General features: G+C 44.2%; 2 protein-coding genes across 2 annotated transcripts; one reads left to right on the top strand and one right to left on the bottom strand. All coding sequences in view use genetic code 11, as the record gives it.

Moving 5' to 3' along the window:
- Positions 1-672: 672 nt before the first annotated feature.
- Positions 673-13,600, top strand: EGR_02898 (Lysine-specific demethylase 5B; the record flags this gene model as incomplete). The annotated part of the gene is made up of 24 exons (XM_024492147.1): positions 673-785; positions 918-999; positions 1,039-1,272; positions 1,411-1,674; positions 1,713-1,952; positions 2,023-2,111; positions 2,296-2,578; positions 2,750-3,068; positions 3,457-3,705; positions 4,581-4,660; positions 4,759-5,010; positions 5,245-5,517; positions 5,598-5,887; positions 6,300-6,696; positions 6,978-7,229; positions 7,361-7,612; positions 7,698-8,009; positions 9,555-9,947; positions 10,284-10,503; positions 10,668-10,999; positions 11,069-11,331; positions 11,756-12,071; positions 12,516-12,830; positions 13,304-13,600. 24 exons carry the CDS (start codon positions 673-675, stop codon positions 13,598-13,600), a joined length of 6,117 nt encoding a protein of 2,038 aa, XP_024353342.1.
- Positions 13,601-14,755: 1,155 nt separating this feature from the next.
- Positions 14,756-19,364, bottom strand: EGR_02899 (Lipoyl synthase; the record flags this gene model as incomplete). Its single annotated transcript, XM_024492148.1, has 9 exons — positions 14,756-14,920; positions 15,004-15,247; positions 15,523-15,670; positions 16,063-16,258; positions 17,122-17,202; positions 17,616-17,709; positions 18,198-18,510; positions 19,079-19,274; positions 19,314-19,364. The coding sequence occupies 9 exons, from the start codon at positions 19,362-19,364 to the stop codon at positions 14,756-14,758; spliced, it is 1,488 nt and encodes a 495-aa protein (XP_024353343.1).
- Positions 19,365-20,050: the final 686 nt, after the last annotated feature.

Here is a 20,050-nt window from a genome sequence, read left to right on the forward strand (position 1 = left end):
GTGGTTTATCCCTCGGTTCGAATGAGGCGCGATTTTGTGCTTTGAGTTAGCCCCCCTGTACCTCGCTGGGTGGGCTGGCCTTTGGGGCCATGCCAATAGCCCAGACACCTTCTCCGTGCTGTGTCTTCTTTCGTCTTAAGGGAGTCTCGGAACGCTACACAATAATGAGTGATACACTTTAGAAAACGTACAAAGCACTGGTTGCTTATTTAACTCTCATTTGAGGTTTAAATGTACCTCATGTGCACTGCTGTTGTAACCTGTCTAAGAGGGCTGGTGCCCAGACAATGTCAGTAGCCCCGGACTCCATTATTTATCGAAAATGCATATTCTGCTTTAGTAATGTGCCTTCTTTCCACTCGCGAGAAGTCTCGCGTTGCTTCACACCTGCTCAAGCAAACTGCATTTGGTCGAAGTTTTGATTCTTTAGCTATATTTTTAAATTGAAGGCTTAAATATTTTCCCACATTTAATGCTGAATGTCATCAAAATCATAATTGTTAGAGATAGAATTTAGATGGTAGCCAAAAATATACTCTGCAGAGAGCGCATTTAATCATTTTCGAAGTCTTGGTGATTAACTCTTACTAAATCCTTTTTTTGCAGTACATTTGTTACTCGGTATATTATTGGCTATATGTCTGATTTTGAAGGACGGTGTCAGTAAGCCTGATGAACCGTTTTGAGTCACCTCATTTTTGTGAGGCTCCTGTGTATGCTCCTTCTCATGAAGAGTTCGATGATCCTATTAAGTACATCCAAAAGATTTACAGTGACGCTGTCAAGTATGGGATCTGTAAAATTAAACCTCCTCAAGTAATTGATATGGCTTTTCGTGGTCTTATGCTATTTTCGGTTTAGTACTGGAAACCACCTTTCTCTGTGAATGATACCGAATTTTTTTTTATTCCACACAGTCAAAGCCTTTCAGATCTCTCGATTAGTAATCGCGAAAAGAGTGCCTTTGTAGAGTCATTCGCAAATTATTGGAGATTGCAGGTACCGTGAACATCTCGTTCTTTAACTTGGGATCTGTAGAATGCGGTTGTCTTTACGCAATATATTAGAGGCAAACAGTTGGATATTTACAAATTATATAAAGTCGTGAAAGATAGTGGTGGCTATGATAATGTTTGCCACGAGAACGCTTGGGTTGGCATTTGCAGAAAGTTGGGCTTTGAACCTTACCCTGAGGTGGCGTCAGCCATTTGCGCAAAATATCGGAAATTCATTCTTCCGATTGATAACTTTCACAATTCAAACACCGATTTGGTAATCCGCTTTGTCAATTTAATTTTCAATCGTACATCAGACCAATGAATGTTCTCAGAATTCTTGGAAACGGGAAGAAAGTGTAGTTCTGATTTTCTTGTCTTTTATGTCTAATCAAAGTTTTTTGTTTGTAAAAAGTGCAAAAAGTCAAATAACCCCAGCCAGATGCTCGTATGTGACGTGTGCTGTTGTGAGGGAGTGTACCATACATTCTGCCTTGATAATCCCATTTCACACATTCCCAAAAGATGGCTCTGCCCTAAGTGTTTTGCTAACGAATTTAATAAGAAAAATGAAGTTGATGCAAATGGTTCTCGTAAATCCGATACTTCTTACACTCTACGGGATTTCAGCTACGTTGCTGATGAATTCAAGACAAACTACTTTAAGAAGCCATTGACGGTAAGAGTCGTTCATCTGATTTTAGGTATTATCTTAAGACGATCGCTCTTGCTGAGATCAGAGATGAATTTTGGAGGCTTGTGAACGATGGTGAATGTAATGTTACCGTAGAATACGGTGCTGATCTTTGTTCATCAAAAGGTAGCTCTGGCTTCCCCACCACTCCAAGTAATCTGGGGAAATTCGATTACTGCAGTTCACCATGGAATTTAAACAACTTGGCAAAGAATCCTCTCTCAGCTCTTCATTATTTACCCAGTAATATGACAGGCATGAAGGTGGGATAAGTCAAGTCTCTTTTTTTCACATTAATAAATGAGACTGACTTTCATTTTTGTTTTATTAAAGGCCCCCTCATTTTATATTGGCATGGTGTTTTCTTGTTTCTGTTGGCATACTGAAGATCATTGGAGTTTTTCTATCAATTATTTGCATACGTAAGTCATTCCGGCAACAAATTTACTAGTTCTTAGGGTGTTTTCTTATCGACTCGTATGAATCTTGACTCTATTTCTGCTTCCGACTTCACTTACTAGTTTTGATACCGATCACTTGTTTTTTTATGCTATTACTTCAAATTAACCCATATGAATAAAATGTTTAATGTCCATAACCTTTGAGAGGCGATCCGAAAACCTGGTACGGGGTGCCGGGAGCACGTGCAGATGCCTTTGAGGCGGCCATGCAAGTAGAGGCAGGGGAGTTATTCATTCATTCGCCTGATGTCCTCCACCATGTGACATGCCTTGTTCCTCCCGATCGCCTCCTGCACCGTGGCGTTCCTGTTTACCACCTCGATCAGTTGGCTGGAGAGTTTGTGGTTACATTTCCTCGAGCCTATCATGCTGGCTACAGTAATGGCTTCAACTTTGCAGAAGCTGTTAACTTTTGCCCTGCAGAATGGGTAAACCCCTTGTCCCATTTTCTTTGACTCCTTGGTGTTCTTCGTTGTCATAACGATTATAGTATGCAGCTTACCAGGCCTAAAAATTATCATGAACCGTGTTTCTATGCAAATAACGCTGTTATTTTTATGCTAAAAATGAAAATTAATGAGCTTAATTATTTCCACTAGTTTCCATTTGGGCTCCATTGCGTGGACCACTACGCTCTGCTTCATCGTCCCCCATTGTTTTCCCACGCCGAGCTCCTCTGTCGCCTTGCAGAGTCAGGATTAGAGAGCAGCAGAGTGCCCATCACCTTCCTCCTAGTTGTGACCGACCAACTTGCCGGGCTTCTAGCCAAGGAGCGCTCCCTGCGTCGACACCTGGTGCGTCTAGGGGTTCGACGCACCGAGCGCTTTGTCTTTGAGGCCCTCGATAAGGAGGCACGCAAGTGTCAGCTCTGCAGGACTACTCTCTTCACCTCTGCCCTCACCTGCTCCTGCTCCAAGTGTAAGTGTCCTTATAGTGCTTTTATCACTTGATAGTCTATTTCAACTGAGATTGAACAGTAGGGTTATTCATCCTCCGCTTAATCTGATAACTTCCTCTTCGCACTTTATCGACTGTTCAACGGGAAATCGTTGCTTCACTTAACTTTTCCTATGATTTGGCTACGGCTTAAATGCTCTCGAGACTCCTAGCTCACGGTCCCATTATTTGCCGTTTTACGAGCTATATTAGTTTTTCACGAATCGGATCAGTTTTTTGTTACGACCAGATCTGCTTATGCCATATGATAGATATCAATAATGTTAATGAATGAGTCGGAAATCCGCATTAATTTTCATGTTGACTGTTGTTGCCAATTATTTTCTTCATCAGTGTCTTCCGTATGTAGCTTTCCTATGCTTGGAGCACTATCAGTCATGCACGTGTTGTGCAGCGGAGGACCAAATACTTCTTTATCGCTACGGCCTTGATGAACTTTCGCAGTTTGTGGAGCGGCCGCAAGCGCGCATTCGCGAGTACCAAGAGTGGAAGGCATGTGTTGACGACTTCTTGCGTTCAAACACGTCTTTTCGCAACGCAAAAGAAAAAGGGGGAAAATTCGCGCTTTACCTCAACAGTGCACAAGCTGAGAGCCACGGTGAGTTAAGTGGTTTCATTCTTCTCTCTGGAAGCTTCAACGAAGACTATTTTTGTTAGCGTTCACTGAAAGATACTTTTAGAATACTTCGATATTCCGATCTTTACTGCTGTCCACTGGCATATTTTCGGCTTAAGTGCGTGATGGTCACTCGCCCTATCACTTCTTAAGTAATTTGGAACGTTTCTTTACAAAAATATGACAATTCAACGCTACTCTGATTTGAAGGCATGTGTAGAAGATTGGCTGTCAATCCAATAGCTTTTTGATGTGCGGGGAATCAGTAACGTATATACGAATGAAGAGATCTTAAATCCACTTTTAGCCGTGGCAATATTAATCAAATGTTGACCATAAATTGGCATATATCGACCTCAACATGGCAATAGTCATAGTAATCATCATTATCATTCGTGATTGAATTATCCACTCCTGATCTGATTGTTTTATTTTTTTTTCAGAGGGTATTTCCACCAATGCCACTAATGCTTGTGTTCATATCTACACATTCTAGTTAATTGTAATCTAATTGCAGTGACTGAGACTTCCTTAGTAACCTTATGTATTTCCATTATCGTAAAGAACCGGCACCTTACACTGCCAATCTTGCTCAATGATAACCGCTGAATTTGTAAATGATTGTTATCATCCCCTTGGCATTCATCAAATTTTAAGTGACATTCCTGTTTCAAATAGTTCTAGCGAAAAGTTGGATTGCAACACATTTATTTTAATTTAAAATCATTTTAAATTTATGAGACGATATTTTACCTGAAGCCCAGCATTTTGAGCCATGGCAACAATCACAAACTATCTTCTGCTATACCTTGTCCGCGGTTTGACTTGAGCCCTTTTTTCGCATTCTTTTTTTTAAGGAAAGATCAATGAACAGAGAGGTACAGGGAATCCTGAAGGAGGTAGTCCCATGCAAAAAATACCGCTTCAGGATCTGGTTGTAAGTTTTATTGCTGGTCCGGGCCGAATTTGCATTTGACCGATCCCCTCATGCGGTCTTTATGCTTGTTTAACATTTTCTGAATTATTTGTGCTTAGAAACTCAGAGACACGGGTCACCAGAATTGCTACCCCGATGATTTGGTTGCTGCTTTGAACAAGATAGTAGAGACAGCAGAGAGTTGTGCCTCAATGATTGGTGCGCTTTGCGCCCAAAAACCGGAAGGTCGGAAACGGCGCTCCCAGGCCAGCAGTACATCTCAAAAGCACGACTTTCTTTCTGCGGTACTAGGAGACAATAAAGAGGACGTTGTGGAACTTGATCTCCCCTGGAACCCATCGATCACTAAGGTCAGCTCGGAACCAGGCTTCCCTGTTCTCTCACCTTGTGGTTTGTAATGAATTCGAAGCAAAATTGTTCAATGGATTTTGATTGTTTAAAATTTGAGTAGATTTTCATCATTTGACCCTTAAGTACCCCTTAGTGCTTGTAATCTGGCGCTACGCTGCATAAATTTCTTCAACTTGTTATGATCTCACGTGATTCGCGTAATTTCTTATTCCTCAAAATTGAAACTTACACAGATCACTATGAATGAGTTCGAGCAGTACGTGGAAAAGGTCAATGGTCTGCCTTGCACAATGCCCAGGATGGAGGAGCTGAATCGATTTAAGCAGAGGCTGGAGGAGTGGCACACTTCAGCTTGTGAGCTGCTGTCGCTGGCCGAGCAGCCCATCGTTGGTGATCACAGCGGGCGTCCTCCTCCCCGCCTCCCTGAGATCCACCGAATCGAGCAGCTCGTAACTTTTGCCAGGGGTGTCGATGTGGAGCTTTGTCATCTGAAGGATCTTAAGCATGTGAGTAGCAATTGACTTCCTAGGGTTTGTGTGATTCACTTTTGGATTTTCGTTACATAAATTGCCGTTTACATCAACAGCTTCTGGAATGCGTGTCGTGGCTGGAGAGTGTGGAGAGAGTCATGAAACTAAAAACCGCATCAAACAGAGATGTTCCCTCCTTAAAAGAACTCATTGACCTTGATACGCGTGGTCAGACGCTGGCTTATGTCCTCCACCCCGACCGCCTCACGGGACAGTCTTTTGAGACGGAAAAATCCGTTATCACCACACTGGAGTCGGCCCTCTTGAAAGGGAGTGTCCGACTTCAAAAGGTGATCTGCGAGGCACAAGTTGTCGAAAATTCCATTAAAGAGGTTCTCAAGGCACCGTGCGTTCTCTCTACCTTTATTTTCGTCAAAAGTTGTTTGCATACAGGATGAATAATTTTAATGATATGCTGGGTAAAGTGTCGAAATATTTATTGCCAAATATGCTAGTCTTATCTCCCATTCCAGCCGCTATTTTAGTAGATTTCGACAAAGTCCTCTTTTATATACTTAGCAACTGTCATTGTGGTTAATTTTTTAAAAGTTATGTTAATTTGGCGTTCTTTTGACTACTTACCGTTCATCTGTTATGAACTTCTCCTGCATATTCTTTTGGTAGCACCAGTAGAGGAATAGTTTAAAAAGTGTGTTAAAGTTGATTTCTAATTTTTTTTTTATTTTGGTAGCCTTATTCTCTTTTATTCTTAAGCTAACACGGCTAAAAGGTCACAATCTCTATCTTCCCACTTTCAGCAATGGTTCATGTGAGCTCTCTGAAGCGGAGGCTCTGGTGGCTCAAGCGTCTTGTCTCAAGGCCACCTTCGATGAGTCGGAGGAACTGGCTCAGCTGTGTGCCAAGGCCCACACTCTGCTAGGCCATTTTGCTTGCTTCCAGCGTCTCTTCAAGAGTCCTTGTGTCAATACCTCCATGGAGTCGAGGGGAGGTAGGGATGTGAAGGGGAAACAGGAGCTGCAGGCAGAGGGAGAGATTGGAGCTGAGGACGCTTTCCCAGAGGAATTTGTCCGACGGCTCAAACTATACACTGCTGACTCTACTCCACAAGTTTGGCTTAAGTTCTACGAGGAAGTCTGCAGTGCTGCCAAAAAGCTCCCTTTTGTCTTTCCAGATACTATACGACTTAGAAATTTGGTAGGCCTCCCAGACATTCTCTATTTGGGTATAGTAGCACCATGACGATCAAACTGTTTTGCCTATGCATCAAGTTTTATTTGGGTATTGACAAATGTCAATTTGATAAGTTCTGAATACTTGTTATTTTGCCATAGGGTAGTGATTTTTAAAGTAGGCGGCAGTCAGCTAATTTGCTTCAGTGTTTCATTCAAGTTTATTTTTTATGACACTAACTTTTTAGCATCGTATGAATTCATTTCGATATAATTAGCAAGACAGCCCTTACTTTTCCCTTCCAGTTGATTGCCCTCGATCGCTGCTACTCGCGTATAAAGGCGGCTTTTTTGCCTTCGGATAATGAACATGCTTTTAGCCCAGCGATCCTCTTAGAGGTGCTTCTGCCACGACCAAAATCTGCTTACGGACTGCTCATCCAACGCGACGCTGAGGTGATGCCGAGTAGCAGTGCCGGTGACGCTTCCGGATCGGGCCACGATCCCAGGCCCTTTGACTCCCGGGCCTACGCCGATGCGTGCAAGGAGAACGTTTCGGTTCGTTTGTTCTCCCTCCTCCCTTCCTCCCTCCCACACGTACCCGTCCTGTTTCTGTTAATCTCTGATATCACTAACTGGATTACCAATAGCCAAATTATTTAGCAATGTTTTATGGTTCCACAAAATAGAAATTTTTGCGAGAACTCAATGATGGCAGTGACTTTGACCACATGTATGACACCGTCTATACGCCAATGATCGAGAATGAACTTCAGCTTCTCCACTACCTGCGTCGTTCGAACATGCGCAAATCGAAAGAGCGCGACCAGGATGCGGTCATCTATTGCGTTTGCCGACAGCCAGGTTATACGGGTATCATGTTGCAGTGCGAACTCTGCAAGGACTGGTTTCACAAACGATGCGTCGGCTTCTCCTCTAGGGTAAGATCATCCATTTATCGATGCATTGCCACTCTACCAACGTTCTAGTAGGTGGGTTTGATTAACTCTCGTTTCGAACCCTTAGAACGTCGATATCAGGCGCGTGCGCTACACTTGCCCCCGCTGTGAGCGCTCACTTCGGCCTGAACTCTCGGTCGTGATCGCGATACTAGAGGAGCTCGTTCCTCATGTCACCGGCACTGCGGTAAAGCAGGACTTAGGGGCAAAATCAGTTCCCTCCGACCATTTGCCCACAGTCAAGTCAAGCATCACCTCTGATCTCATGGCTCCCCTCGTCTCTGTTCCCTTTCTCCTTAGACTGCCCGCTCTCGCTGCCGTGCAGATGCTCTGCGAGCGCGCCTTCGCGTTTGTTCGGCGTGTCAGAACCGTTATTTTGGTGAGCTGACGGAGTGCTTTTCCTACCAGGCCATAAAAAACCCCGCCTGTCTGTGTTCAATATACCGTGAAATCATTTAAATTGTCAACTGCCTTAAGATTCGACTATTTGTCCATCATATGTTTAATGTTTCAGTGCTTAAAATCCCGTTTCATTAATATCGATTTATCATAAAAGTAAATGTGGCAACTTGTATGAACTTGTAAAATACATGGAATTATATGAACTTATTACCCGTCATGTATATGCATTACAGAGTGTAGTTGGGTGTCAGTCCGCTGGCACGGTACTTTGCATCGTACTCTCTACTTCTTCCCCGTTACCTTTCTCCCTCATCAAATGTAGGTTGAACGAATCTTGTGTGATTCCGGTCTATCTGCCATTGGAATTGACCTTACCTCGGTTTCAAGGCTGTATCAGCTTTAGAAATCGTCGCAGAAATGGTTGAAACAGGCAATCTGATTTTGGCGATAAGTCATTGGATGATGCTGGTGCATCATGTTCGGTACCACCTGTTCCTGATCGCAAATAATTACACATCACCACTGATTAAATTGATCGGAGAGTAACATGCTAAGAGCAACTTTCATTGGTGGTGAAATCGAGGTTTGAAACAATCCGTCTGCACCTACGTCAACTGGGATGCCGTACTCTGAAGCTAAGCCAATGGGTTTCATGCATACCTATTAGCAAATGACAATAAGCTTCAAAGGCCACCAACTTGTTTTTCATACCTTTCGTGTACGTTATAAAACGCAGTTTTAGGTTGTATGCTGATTGGCTTGTGATGAGGGTTGGTTTTGTATTGCAGCGTTTGCTAAGCGATTGAATATACCATTGGTTACCCCAAACGAACCACTTTTCCCCAGAAGACTGCTCTTTCTTTTGTGTGGTAGACTGCAGACGGAATCGCTTAATGTGAATTTTCTGCTTAAGGCCGCACAATTAGGGCTGGAATCTATCCGCATGATTCGATACAACTTAAACGTGTGCGATAAAACTTCTTTCCGAGAAGCAGTCAATGCTAATTAGTTAGTCTGAAGACTATCCACCTCTTACAAAAAGATGCAAGACCTCATGCCTTCGTAAAGCTTACCTGTGATATTTGAACTGGAGGATGGTAGGGGGGAGGAAGGTACCGCCTTATCTTTATCCTCGCCCTCCGTATCCCTTTGGCATTCCTCCGAGTGATGATTTCACCTTTCTGGCTATTGGACAATTATATGTAAAATGGATAGCTTGGAGATAAAAGAGAGATATAACAGGGGATTCACAACAACCTTGTATCTCACTCGGAAAGGATTATAGAATGTAGTGGCAATTATCTCAAAGAACAAAACGACTTGAAAACATTTTTGAAGTTTTAATTCTTACCTTAACCCCATGGACTTATTTGCTTGCTTAACTTTAAATACAATTTTTTTAGGTCTGATTACTTTTCATGAAGTGCTTGATGCAGCTTTGCCTGTATTTTTTGTCGACAAATAAGTTTTCCAATCCTGAATTTGAAGTACCGTATTGAATGTTTGGTCTTGCGCCTTCAAGTCCACCCCGGAACTGCGGAAGGCATTCGTAGAGTATGAGGCCTTTTCGGGGGTCCAAATGCAGTGGAATAACTTCAACGAGGGTGTGATGTTGCACGCATCTGCACGCCAGCAGCAGCGCTCCATCGCTGACCACCAGTCAGAGCAGGAACTGCGTCCGGTTGGTCTCACGTACTCTCATCTGCCGCCCAACGTCGTGCGTCCACCCGGTATGCAGCCTCTTGTGTTGCGCACCACAGCACTGCGCAGTTTGGCCTCCGAGAGGCTGCACCACCTCCACCGCCAGCATCACTTCAGCAATCCTTCCCCGCCTCCCCTTCTCTTTCCGCATCATCTTCAACGTTCCACCTCACCCTCTCGGCAGGAGCCCTCCTCACCAGCCTTCGAAATGGATGTACGATTGAATAGTTTCTGGGCGTTCTTCCTTAGGACCTCATAATTGCAGTAACCATAGAAAGCTCCAAACATCCATTAATATTATACGATAAATCATCTTTCAACTACTATCACTTTCACTTGATTTGTAATAGTCCTTTAATTTGTGTTTTCGCGCAGCTGTTATAATTCTGTTTAGTTTTTATCATTGGTGTTTTTGGAAATTGAGCACCTTTATTTAAGCGCATGAAAAGCTTTCAATAATTTTCCCTTTCTTCAAACACTACCATAATCAAAGTCAAAAGTTTTGGGAGGAGTTATTTTTATTTGTGCATACTTTTCGCTTCATCCGAAGGACACTGACGATCGTGATAGTATGAGGAGCAACACCGAGAAGGATCATAGGAATTCAAATAAACGGAACGAGAAAGAGGCAGCAGTTGCATTAGCTATCATGTCCTCCGCTACCACTGATCTCACTGAACCACTGGCCAGTCCTAGAGAGCAGCATTCTCCCTTTCCCAATCCCCATTCTCTTCCCCGCCATCCACGACGCCGAACGTTGAGCGGGGAAGGTATGTTCTACTTTCTTCAACTTGCTTTTTCTTTAATATTTCTAGTTTGTGACTATCATCCACTGAGATTACGTTGGAGCACTATCCATGACTAAGTTGTATGGGCTGTTTGAAAGTGTTGAAATTGGAACTCAACCAGACTATCTGTCTGTACACCCCACTAGGCCATCAGCGTCATTTACAGTGCGAAGGTTCGATGTCGTCCGCTGAATTCCATTGCTACATACCACCCGACGCTTGCAGTTGGCTGGACACCCTGATTGGGGAGGCCTGTGCATTGGAAGTGAGCCTTCCACAGATCCGGTGGCTATGGCAACTCTCCTTGGCCGCAGATCCTGACTCCCCTGGCGCTCTGCATCCCCGTGTCGTCTATGAGGACGAGATGGCTCTCCGTCGACGCGAGTATCGGCGACGCTCCATTGGAGAAGACTTCGGGGTGCACCGACGCGCGCGTCCTTGTCGTTCAGATTCCTCTGAAAGACCCTTCTACTTTACGGTACCTCTGCCAATTTTTACAATCGATCTTTAAGTGTTTTACATTGAAGTTTTTTTGTTTGTTATACAGTTTTTACGCCCCGTTTTAATACGGCGACTCTTTCTTCAGTTGGCTCACAAAGGAAGAGAGTCTGCTCTGGGTTCGGATGGGGTCGAGTCCTATGGCGGCCGTTGTGTGAAAAGAAGGAAAGTGTCTAGCGAAAGTAGCCGAACAGCTTCTCTCCTTTCTCAAAGACGCAGAAATAAACCTGCACCTCGTTCATCTATGGGCTATCTTTCATATTTAGCCTCTCGTCGCCGTTCCCTCTTCAGGTTCTCACGGGATTCCAAGAGGTGGGGTGGCATTTTTATAATCAATCTTTCCTTGTTAATAGGTGCGAGAGTTACGATGGATCTGAGTTTACCTACGTGTTTAGCTTACGCTGCAGATTTGTTTATTTGATGCCTGAGTGCTCAGTTTTATTTAAATTAGTCGTCGAGACAAGGGTATGGACACCTTTTTAGCCCATCTGAATTCATCAGATGCATTTGTTTTTTAGTTCTTCATCAAAACTCAAACAGTGAGCGGTTCTCTGAGTAAGACCTTGTAATACCGATTTTGGGGGGATTACGAGAATATGAAACTGTATTACCAATGTTAACCATTCACTAGTGCAACAACAAAGGATAGCACTTGTGCTCTGAAAAGGAACAATTCTGATTGAACTATTTGTGGATGTGATGATCAGTGAAGCCTATTCTTGTTCTACTCCTTCAGACAATCTGAGACATACAGTAGAGAAGGGAAAGAGGAGGCAGAGGTGAATGTGAAGGAATGTGAAAACGAAAATAGAGGCGGAGATTCTGATTTAAATGCTATGGCAGATGATTCAGTTAAAAACAAAGAGATACCTCACCGTGAACCACGTGGTGGAGTACGGAGACAGCCTTCCAACTCCTCCTTTGCCTCCATATCATCTGTCCCCTCTTCCCCCCCAACTGGTGGACAGCACTCAGCCTCCAGCTCTAAATTTCAATTTAACCGTGGCAAACAAGTCTCCGAGGTCGCTCAGAACTCCATAGACCATCACCTTGTAAGCCTGCTCAATGAGACTTTGTTGGTATCTTGCCTGATTTTCGCAATTTGTAATGCATTGTTGAGTTAGACGGTATTCGGTTTCTACTACCGGTTTTGAGATATGCTTGCATTATTAGACACATCTTTATGGTTTTTTTCTACCAAAACATCATACGTTATTCTCTGCAAAGCTGTATAATCATCTGAGTTAGATATCAGCGATTTTTATGAGTTTGCGTTTATCCTGTCGTAAATGTTTCCCGGCGACATTTTTTACATCTTTTCTGTGCGATGGATCCCTTACCCGTTGAGTGTTGTTCTTTATGGGTACTGTTAGTGCTACACATAAAAGTAAAGCTTTAGGCTAAAGCACACCCTCATGTTGATTACAAAAGTGAGGAATGTTGAATTATTTAAACAGGCTGGCTTTTTCCCATTGGCTTTGGCATTGTTGCATCAGGCCGCGACTCGTCGTTTCGCAACGGCTGGTGCGGTACGCCGGACCTCCATATTGTCATCGACTCGGCGAGATCGCGGCGGCGGTGGCAGGATGATGAAAGGACTTTCGCGACAGCAGCGGCGAACTTTGGTACCTCGAAGACGATCGAGGGAAGAAAACAAGGTTGGGGGAGTGAATGAGGAGGACAAATGGCAGGAGTTTTGCGAAGCTCCCAACGGCTGCAAAAGACCTCGTGGCACTGTTGCTTGGGTAGCCTGCGACCAATGCAACTATTGGTATCACCAACGCTGCGTCGGCATCATGTCCACCCGTGAGGTCCGTGGGTTCTTTTCAACATAACATATGCACACACTTCTCACGACCTGTAGCAAACTTCATGACTTTTGATTTTATTGCCAATTTTACGTATAAAATTGTGCCAACTTTGAGAGGTGCATCAGTGTTCGCAAAGTTACTAGAACTAGGAGCTGAAACAAATGTGGTACTCAAAGTTGGTTTGCTTTAAACTTATTTGAGCCTTTAACCTGAAGACAGTTTGAACTTTGTACTTTTACTTGTTTCACGTTCGTAAAATTCAAATGACTAGACAAAGAAAATGTGGCATTTTTAAGTTTGAAAACACGACATAAGTAATCCTTTCCTGATATTGAATTTGGTCACCTTTGTAGCGGATCTTCAACCAAGTCTGTGGAAACAGATGAAGTGGCGACGGGGCAAATTTGCATTAACGACGAGATCTTTAAGTCACTATCATAACAGGTGTCTTGACTGTTTTGTCCGTGTTCCAGGTGCCCGAGGTCTACGTCTGCGGGGCTTGCCAATTTGGCGATGTTGGGGAAAAGATAGGAAGCAGGAGGCCACGATCGTCTCGCCCAAAGAGCAGCCGTATCAGCGGTCAACCCTGGTCTGCACCCAAAGTCGAGCGCCAGCGAGAGGGCTCGACCGGCTCCTCTACCTCGTCAGGGAGTGCCGTCAGGACGGAGGCACAGGATTCGTCTGAGGATCCTCCAGTTCAACTCAAACGATCCGGCCTTGCATCACCCGAAAAGAATTTTGGTAACTGCTTCGCACGGATCAATCACTGATTTCATCACCTTATTCTCGTTTTATTTTTCCTTTTATCCTCCTATCATATTTTTCAAATGTCCAAGGTCTTTTCCTAACTTTCAGGAGAAGTTTCAGCGAAGAAATTCCACTCAGACGAAAGTATGGGTGCTGAAGCCTTGCTTCAAGCAATCGCTGTGCTTGAGGTTCAACCTTCAACCCAAGAACAACTTAATGCAAAGCATACGGTCCCACCTAATACATAGCTAAGGTCTCTTACGTTAACTGTCTCAATGCCCTACTTTATGAGGTTGCGCCACACTCCTTACAGAACCATGTAAGCTCTAACATTTATGCACACTCCTCATTGTGAATTCGGTTTTCGTTATGTGGGGCGGGAAAAGTTGTCACTTATTTTCAACTAATTTCAAATTTTGACTGTTAACTGTCGAAGAACTAGTCTTCAAGCATCGCCTTATGGCATTTCTGGGTTGCAACCGATACTTACCAAACCCTATTCCTTCACATGTTATAGGTTCTTTGAAGATTCCTTAATTCCTATTGCACCCACTTTTTGCACACTTAAGATATTGCCGTGTTACATTCTCAGAACCTCCGACCATTATTTTTAGTGAAAGCGACGAAACCCGAAGGATCGACAGGCCCTGATTGTAATTAAACCACCCCCTTTTTTTTACCCACTTTATCACCCACTCACCTCATGCGCATTAACCATTGAATATATCAGCTTGGCTTCTTAATTGAGTTCTTTTAATTTTTTGAGGCACTTTATGTGCTTTTCTGTTGCGGGATTTAATTCAAGGTATTTTGTGGAGGTCGCCTTTGCGAGCCCATATTTTGACACGTGTTGTGAAGTATACACGGGGTACTGCCTGTGGTTACGCCTGTCTACCGTTTTGCGAATCAATATTTGAATTGGTGGATAGTCATGTGTGAAGCTTTGAAGTTTGTCACATAGTGAGGAGTTTATGACCACAATTGTCGCCAACATATAAAACTGGCGATTAAGAACCAGACAGCGTGCAAGTGAAAACAGGAGTACTGCTCTACCGGCCGTACAGAAAAACAATACAGTAAACTAGTCGCCTCAGTGCGAAGGGCGATTTTCGCAGATAGGGGGAGGAGCTAGTAAGGTGGCTACGATTTCTGACAAAGGGACGAATGCCGCTCTGGTTTCATGCCTGATCCGTCTTCCTGGCTTTGATGATATTCTTGATGTAATACTCTCCCGCTCGATAGGAGGAACGCACCAGAGGACCGCTTGCGACAGACAAGAAGCCCAGCGACTTCGCCACGTCGGCCCAGTAGGTAAATTTGTCCGGGTGGATGTATTCACGCACCTAAGACAATGTAATATGATTTAAGGTAAATGTGAGTGTACAAGGCAAAAAAACGGCGAAAATTTTGAAGAGGGAGGACGGACTTTGAGATGTCGCCGGGTGGGTTGGATATACTGGCCCAAGGTGACACAGTCGACGCCGGCCAGGCGGAGATCGGAGAGGGTTTTAAAAACCTCTTCATCGGTCTCCCCGAAGCCCAGCATGATGCTTGACTTGGTTACTAGGCTGCCACCGCCCACACACACCGGGCGCTGCTGGTCGTACTTCTTCGCGTGCTCCAGTACTGCCAGCGACTGAAGGTAGCCTGCTCTATGGTCTCGTACGACTCTATATGAAATATAACGGGAGAGGAAGGATAATTAGCTGTCCAATTCAGTAATATTTCCGTTGCGTAAATATGTCAAGATGGTTGTATTACTCCGACGCTATAGTTGATGTGAGAAGGTGAAATAATTTGAACGTATTTTCAATTTGGCCTGATTAATTGTAATAGTTGTTGCATTTACCTGAGTAAATATTATGGGACTTTCACCTTAAATTTGATTAGGATTTTCTGCTGCTCCGTGGATAAAAAAATTCTAAAAGAGAAAACAGTTATTAACTTTTGAAGGGATTCCACCGTCTCGATATTGTGCGCGTAGACGTCGAGGCCACTGTCGACCATCGTTGTTATGGAGCCAATATTTCCGCGGAAGTCAGGAAGAAGACACTCAACAAGGATGGACGAACATTTTCTTTTGATCTGTTTCACTGAATGACGAAGAACGCGAGTGATTACTACAGACTGCCCCATTCTCTGGGAGAAAAACAAATATTATCTAGGTCTTTAGGTCTTCTAATTTTACCGTACCCTATAAATCAGGGGAATTTTCAGCTAAACTTTTGTAGTGTCATTCGACTCGTGTATATGTAAATAATTCGATATAAATGTAGTTTTCCTTCGAAGTAGTATGCTTTGATTTCCAAACATTTGTTAATGTTTCGTAATTGTTCAAGTATTGTCAAATTTACTAATGAAAACAAACAAGGAAAACTGCATCTTTGTCAACTAAGATGATAGTAAAACCTTATTTATAAGGCGTTGATGCACTATTTATACTAAGAGCTCCCGCAGGGAAAGTCACTGCGACCGAGGGACTCACCAGTTTCTGAAAAATGAGAGGCTCCACCGTCGGGGATGTCATCACGATCCACGGATGTAATGACGATATATTCGACGGCCCATTTACTCACAGCATCTGCAGTTTTGTATGGTTCCTCCGGGTCCAGAGAAGGTGGGTGGGCAGACGTCTTCACGGAGCAGAACCGACATCCCCGGGTGCAAGTGTCTCCCATTATCTGCAAATCACGAAAAAGATGCTCCTCTCAAGGAAAAGACATGCAGCAATCGATGCCAAACATTTGAGGTGTCGGCGGTTAACACGCCAAATGACAAACTGCAGTGCACACTAAAATCGGTCACCACCAGCCCAGTGCATTGTATGTCAGCTTTGAAACAATCATAAAGTATGGCCAAGTACTTAGCCGAGTCAGTATTAATCACGGAAGTAAGATGGAATGAAAGCAGGGGTCGCCATTTGAGATACATCTCGTGATGTGCACAACAAAATCACTCCTCCTCGACGTTCATCGCTATCAGCGCATGAACGAATAGAACCACAAAACAGGCCTAGTTTGAGATGAGACAAAGCGCGACTGTGCATAATCTGAGCGAGGTCAAAATGAACAACTTCCTTTTAGCTTAAAAACGCTAAAATCGACACAATGAAATGGTTACTGTTGTCAAATCGGCCTTACGCTAGAGTGACACGATACAATTAATGAAGAGGCCATTGGGGTGCTCTAATGGCCCTTCGGACATCAATGGTGCTCGCTCATCATAATTCCGAAATCGCCTACATAATATAGTAAGCACTTACTTCAGATTCTTTGCTGACACATACCATACGACACTATTAATACATTTTGATATCATACAAGTCACTCGAGGTGATATGCTCCTGCAAATGGCCATGCATCTCATCTACTTCGCCGGCAGGTTAAGGATAATAACGAGTAAAAGTCGAGTGAATAGGTGAGAAAACTGATTATCGCATTGTTCCATTTTCTTGCGCCCAATTAAGACCTGATGATGCTTTGGAAATCCGGAGCACAATTATGTTGGCAACTGAGGCGTTGAACACAAGAGAACAAGGTCTTACCATAACTGTTGCAGTGGGTACGTTATCTTCTCCGCCCTTCCAGCATTCACCCAGATTCGGACAACGCGCCTCCTCACAGACCTAAAACGAGAGCCATACTTACCACCATTGGTCAGTTGTCAGCACTTTTTCAACGAAGCGTTATAATTAAGGGCGTGTCAAGTGAAGAGTACAAGGAACAGCCAGGAGATTTGCGTAAGCTTTAACGATTCACGAATTCGCAAGTGAATAAAGAAGTTCACTATGAAAGGGTCAAACGACGGTGTTCAGGGTCAAATACAAAAGAGAAAGTAGACCCCGTGTTTATCTTCCACTATTCTATTTGTCACAGCCAGTAAGAATTGCAGAAACTATGCAAAAAGACAACTGAGAGGCGAGTCACTCACTCTAGAGCCCACACTACGTGCCTAAACTGAGGAATGCATCTACCACTGAGAAGAGAAGAGGCGCAAACTACATCACTTCAAGATGACACTGGTTCACAGCTTGCTTACCGTGTGCAATTTCAGTCCTCGAAGGTCATCTCTCATTCTCGATATCTTTTTACCATGCGGAATCTCCTTCTTCAACCACTCAGGTAGGCGAAGTCTATAAAAGGGTAAACAGTGAGAAGAAGTCAACAGACACTTCCTTTGAGCAGCAAAAACATCACAAATTATCTAGACACCTCTTGCACACCTAGTCAAAGGATGTACGATTTGCTGCTGCTTTTCGTTGCCTAAATGAATACATCACCTATGTGAGGCATTCCACCCTCGAAGGGGGCAGTTTCGCGTGGTGATGCATATTTGCTTGACTGCACCTCTAGGGCAGCCTGGTGGTTCAAGCAACACCGTTCGCCTCCCAAGAGAATGCCAATTTCGAGTCACTGAAATTCACGTCAAAAGCATAACGACGGACAGTCGAACTTTGCCAAACTATTGCACCACTTGTAAATGAACAAGTTCTAGTAAGTGTTGATCCTCTTGGTTGTCTATCTGAATGAAATGCCATCGTCTCTGTTAACACAGACACTAATTCTGACTCCTCACGACACTTGTACAATCTATACACATTACCCTTTGACAGTGCATTACGCTTGAAAAAAAGAAACCTTCTCGATCTCTGTACTTAAAATTGGAGGTAGATGGGAGAAACGCTGGCAGCACCACACCGATGGCAGCGCCAACGCACCTCTCTCCCTCACCCCATCCCCACCTTCGTCAAACGAATCGAGTAGGCCAGGATCAGCGTCTTTTTCTACATCCAACGGACAAGATCCTAACAGATGCAAGAATCCTTCTTCACTCGCGTTGAAAGTTGGCATAACCTCAGAAGCCGACTTTGGGGAACGCTGCACAAAACTGGTCCAGATCGTCATCTCCCAGGAGGAGCAGACGACAGCCAGAGCTTTTTTCCATCGTGATCGAAAGAGAGGGCAAGACAACTAGGAGTCTGACCAACTGCTTCTTGTAATTTGCCACAACCAAAAGTGGGAGGATGGATAGTTGGCCAGTTTAGACATGCAGTCTGCCCACACAGTGGTTGACAAACTCTGTGGCGTGGACACTAGTTCTCTCAGAGGATTGATGAAGTTTGCTGCGAAGAAATGCAAGTAATCAGCTACACTACCTCCTTCCAACAACACCAACAGCCGACAAAATGCAACACCACATCACCGAGGAAGTCCACATCTTGCTGCAGGTTTTAATGAGCCCTCCTCCCCTCCATCGTGCCCACGCCCTACCAATTCCCATTTGTTCTCGTAAACCCTAGGCTAAATGGAAGGACGTTCCTGCACCTTACCCTCTGAATCAGGCGCGGCCATATCAGCAGTAAGTCTCAGGCCTTCCCCTTGCCCTACCACCAAACTGAAATCGTTCCACAGCCTAGCAGGTTACGCTTCTTTACTCGTCACCATAAACGAGAAAACCTGCGCAGTGAGATTCATCGTGTGTTCGGAATTAGCCCGGAGTACAATTCTTAGGGGTCATCTCCTGCATAACATCAAGGCTGTTGTACACTTGAAGGAGGGTGCTTTCTTCACTCACGAGGGACAGTAAACCGATTGTGAGGCTTCCTTCACCCACAGCAAGTGGTGATGGCATCTGTAGCGTTCTGCACGAAACCGCAGCAATATCCAATAACATCTTGGATGACTTCTGTCCATTGCTCTACACGTTACCAACAACGAGAAAAAGCAACTCCGACACCTGTTGGTTAAGTACACCAGTAACTTCGCGTCGAGAGGAAGAACCAGTCATCACACACGCGGGCTATCAGTGAGGCCAGACCAATCTAGCAACCACCCTGACACCGACCGCTCTCTCTGCTAGAAGGGGGCGAACCATTTGGTTGACAGGGTCACGAAGCCCTCTGAGTCACCGTCAGCTCACCCATTGATTTGTTAAAGAACCAGGTCAATGACCAAAACACCTTCGACTGTGTTTCGACCCAAGACCATTAAATGTGGTGACAGGATGCTCTTCACCTGTCCCACACCAACGACTCGTTGAATTCCCTACACCGGTCAGAATGACTCTCCACTTTAGACTTAAAACCGGGCCACCGACAAGTGCAGACGCCTATGAATTTCAACGGTGTCCTTTAAAACCTGCAGCCCAACAGCCACACTTCCCGGACTTATGCGACAGGCCATGATTGGAATACTCACGAAGCACTGCACAATGCACTTCGATGACATCACTGATTATCAGCAGAGGTATAGAAGAACGCAACGATAGCCTTAAATTAGTTTTCAGTCATCCATAAGAGGCAGAACTGCCACTGAACTTGCCGAAATGTCGGTTTTGTCAAGATCAGTAGCATATCAGGAACACGCAGTTCCGACAAGCAGAATGACAATGACAGAAGTCCATGCACACCAAATGAAGACATAACTGACACCACTTAGTCATTACTATAGAGGTTAGTAGGTCTCTGGACTTAC

Source organism: Echinococcus granulosus, assembly GCF_000524195.1.
Source record: "Echinococcus granulosus chromosome Unknown EG_S00014, whole genome shotgun sequence".
NCBI lineage: Eukaryota > Metazoa > Platyhelminthes > Cestoda > Cyclophyllidea > Taeniidae > Echinococcus > Echinococcus granulosus.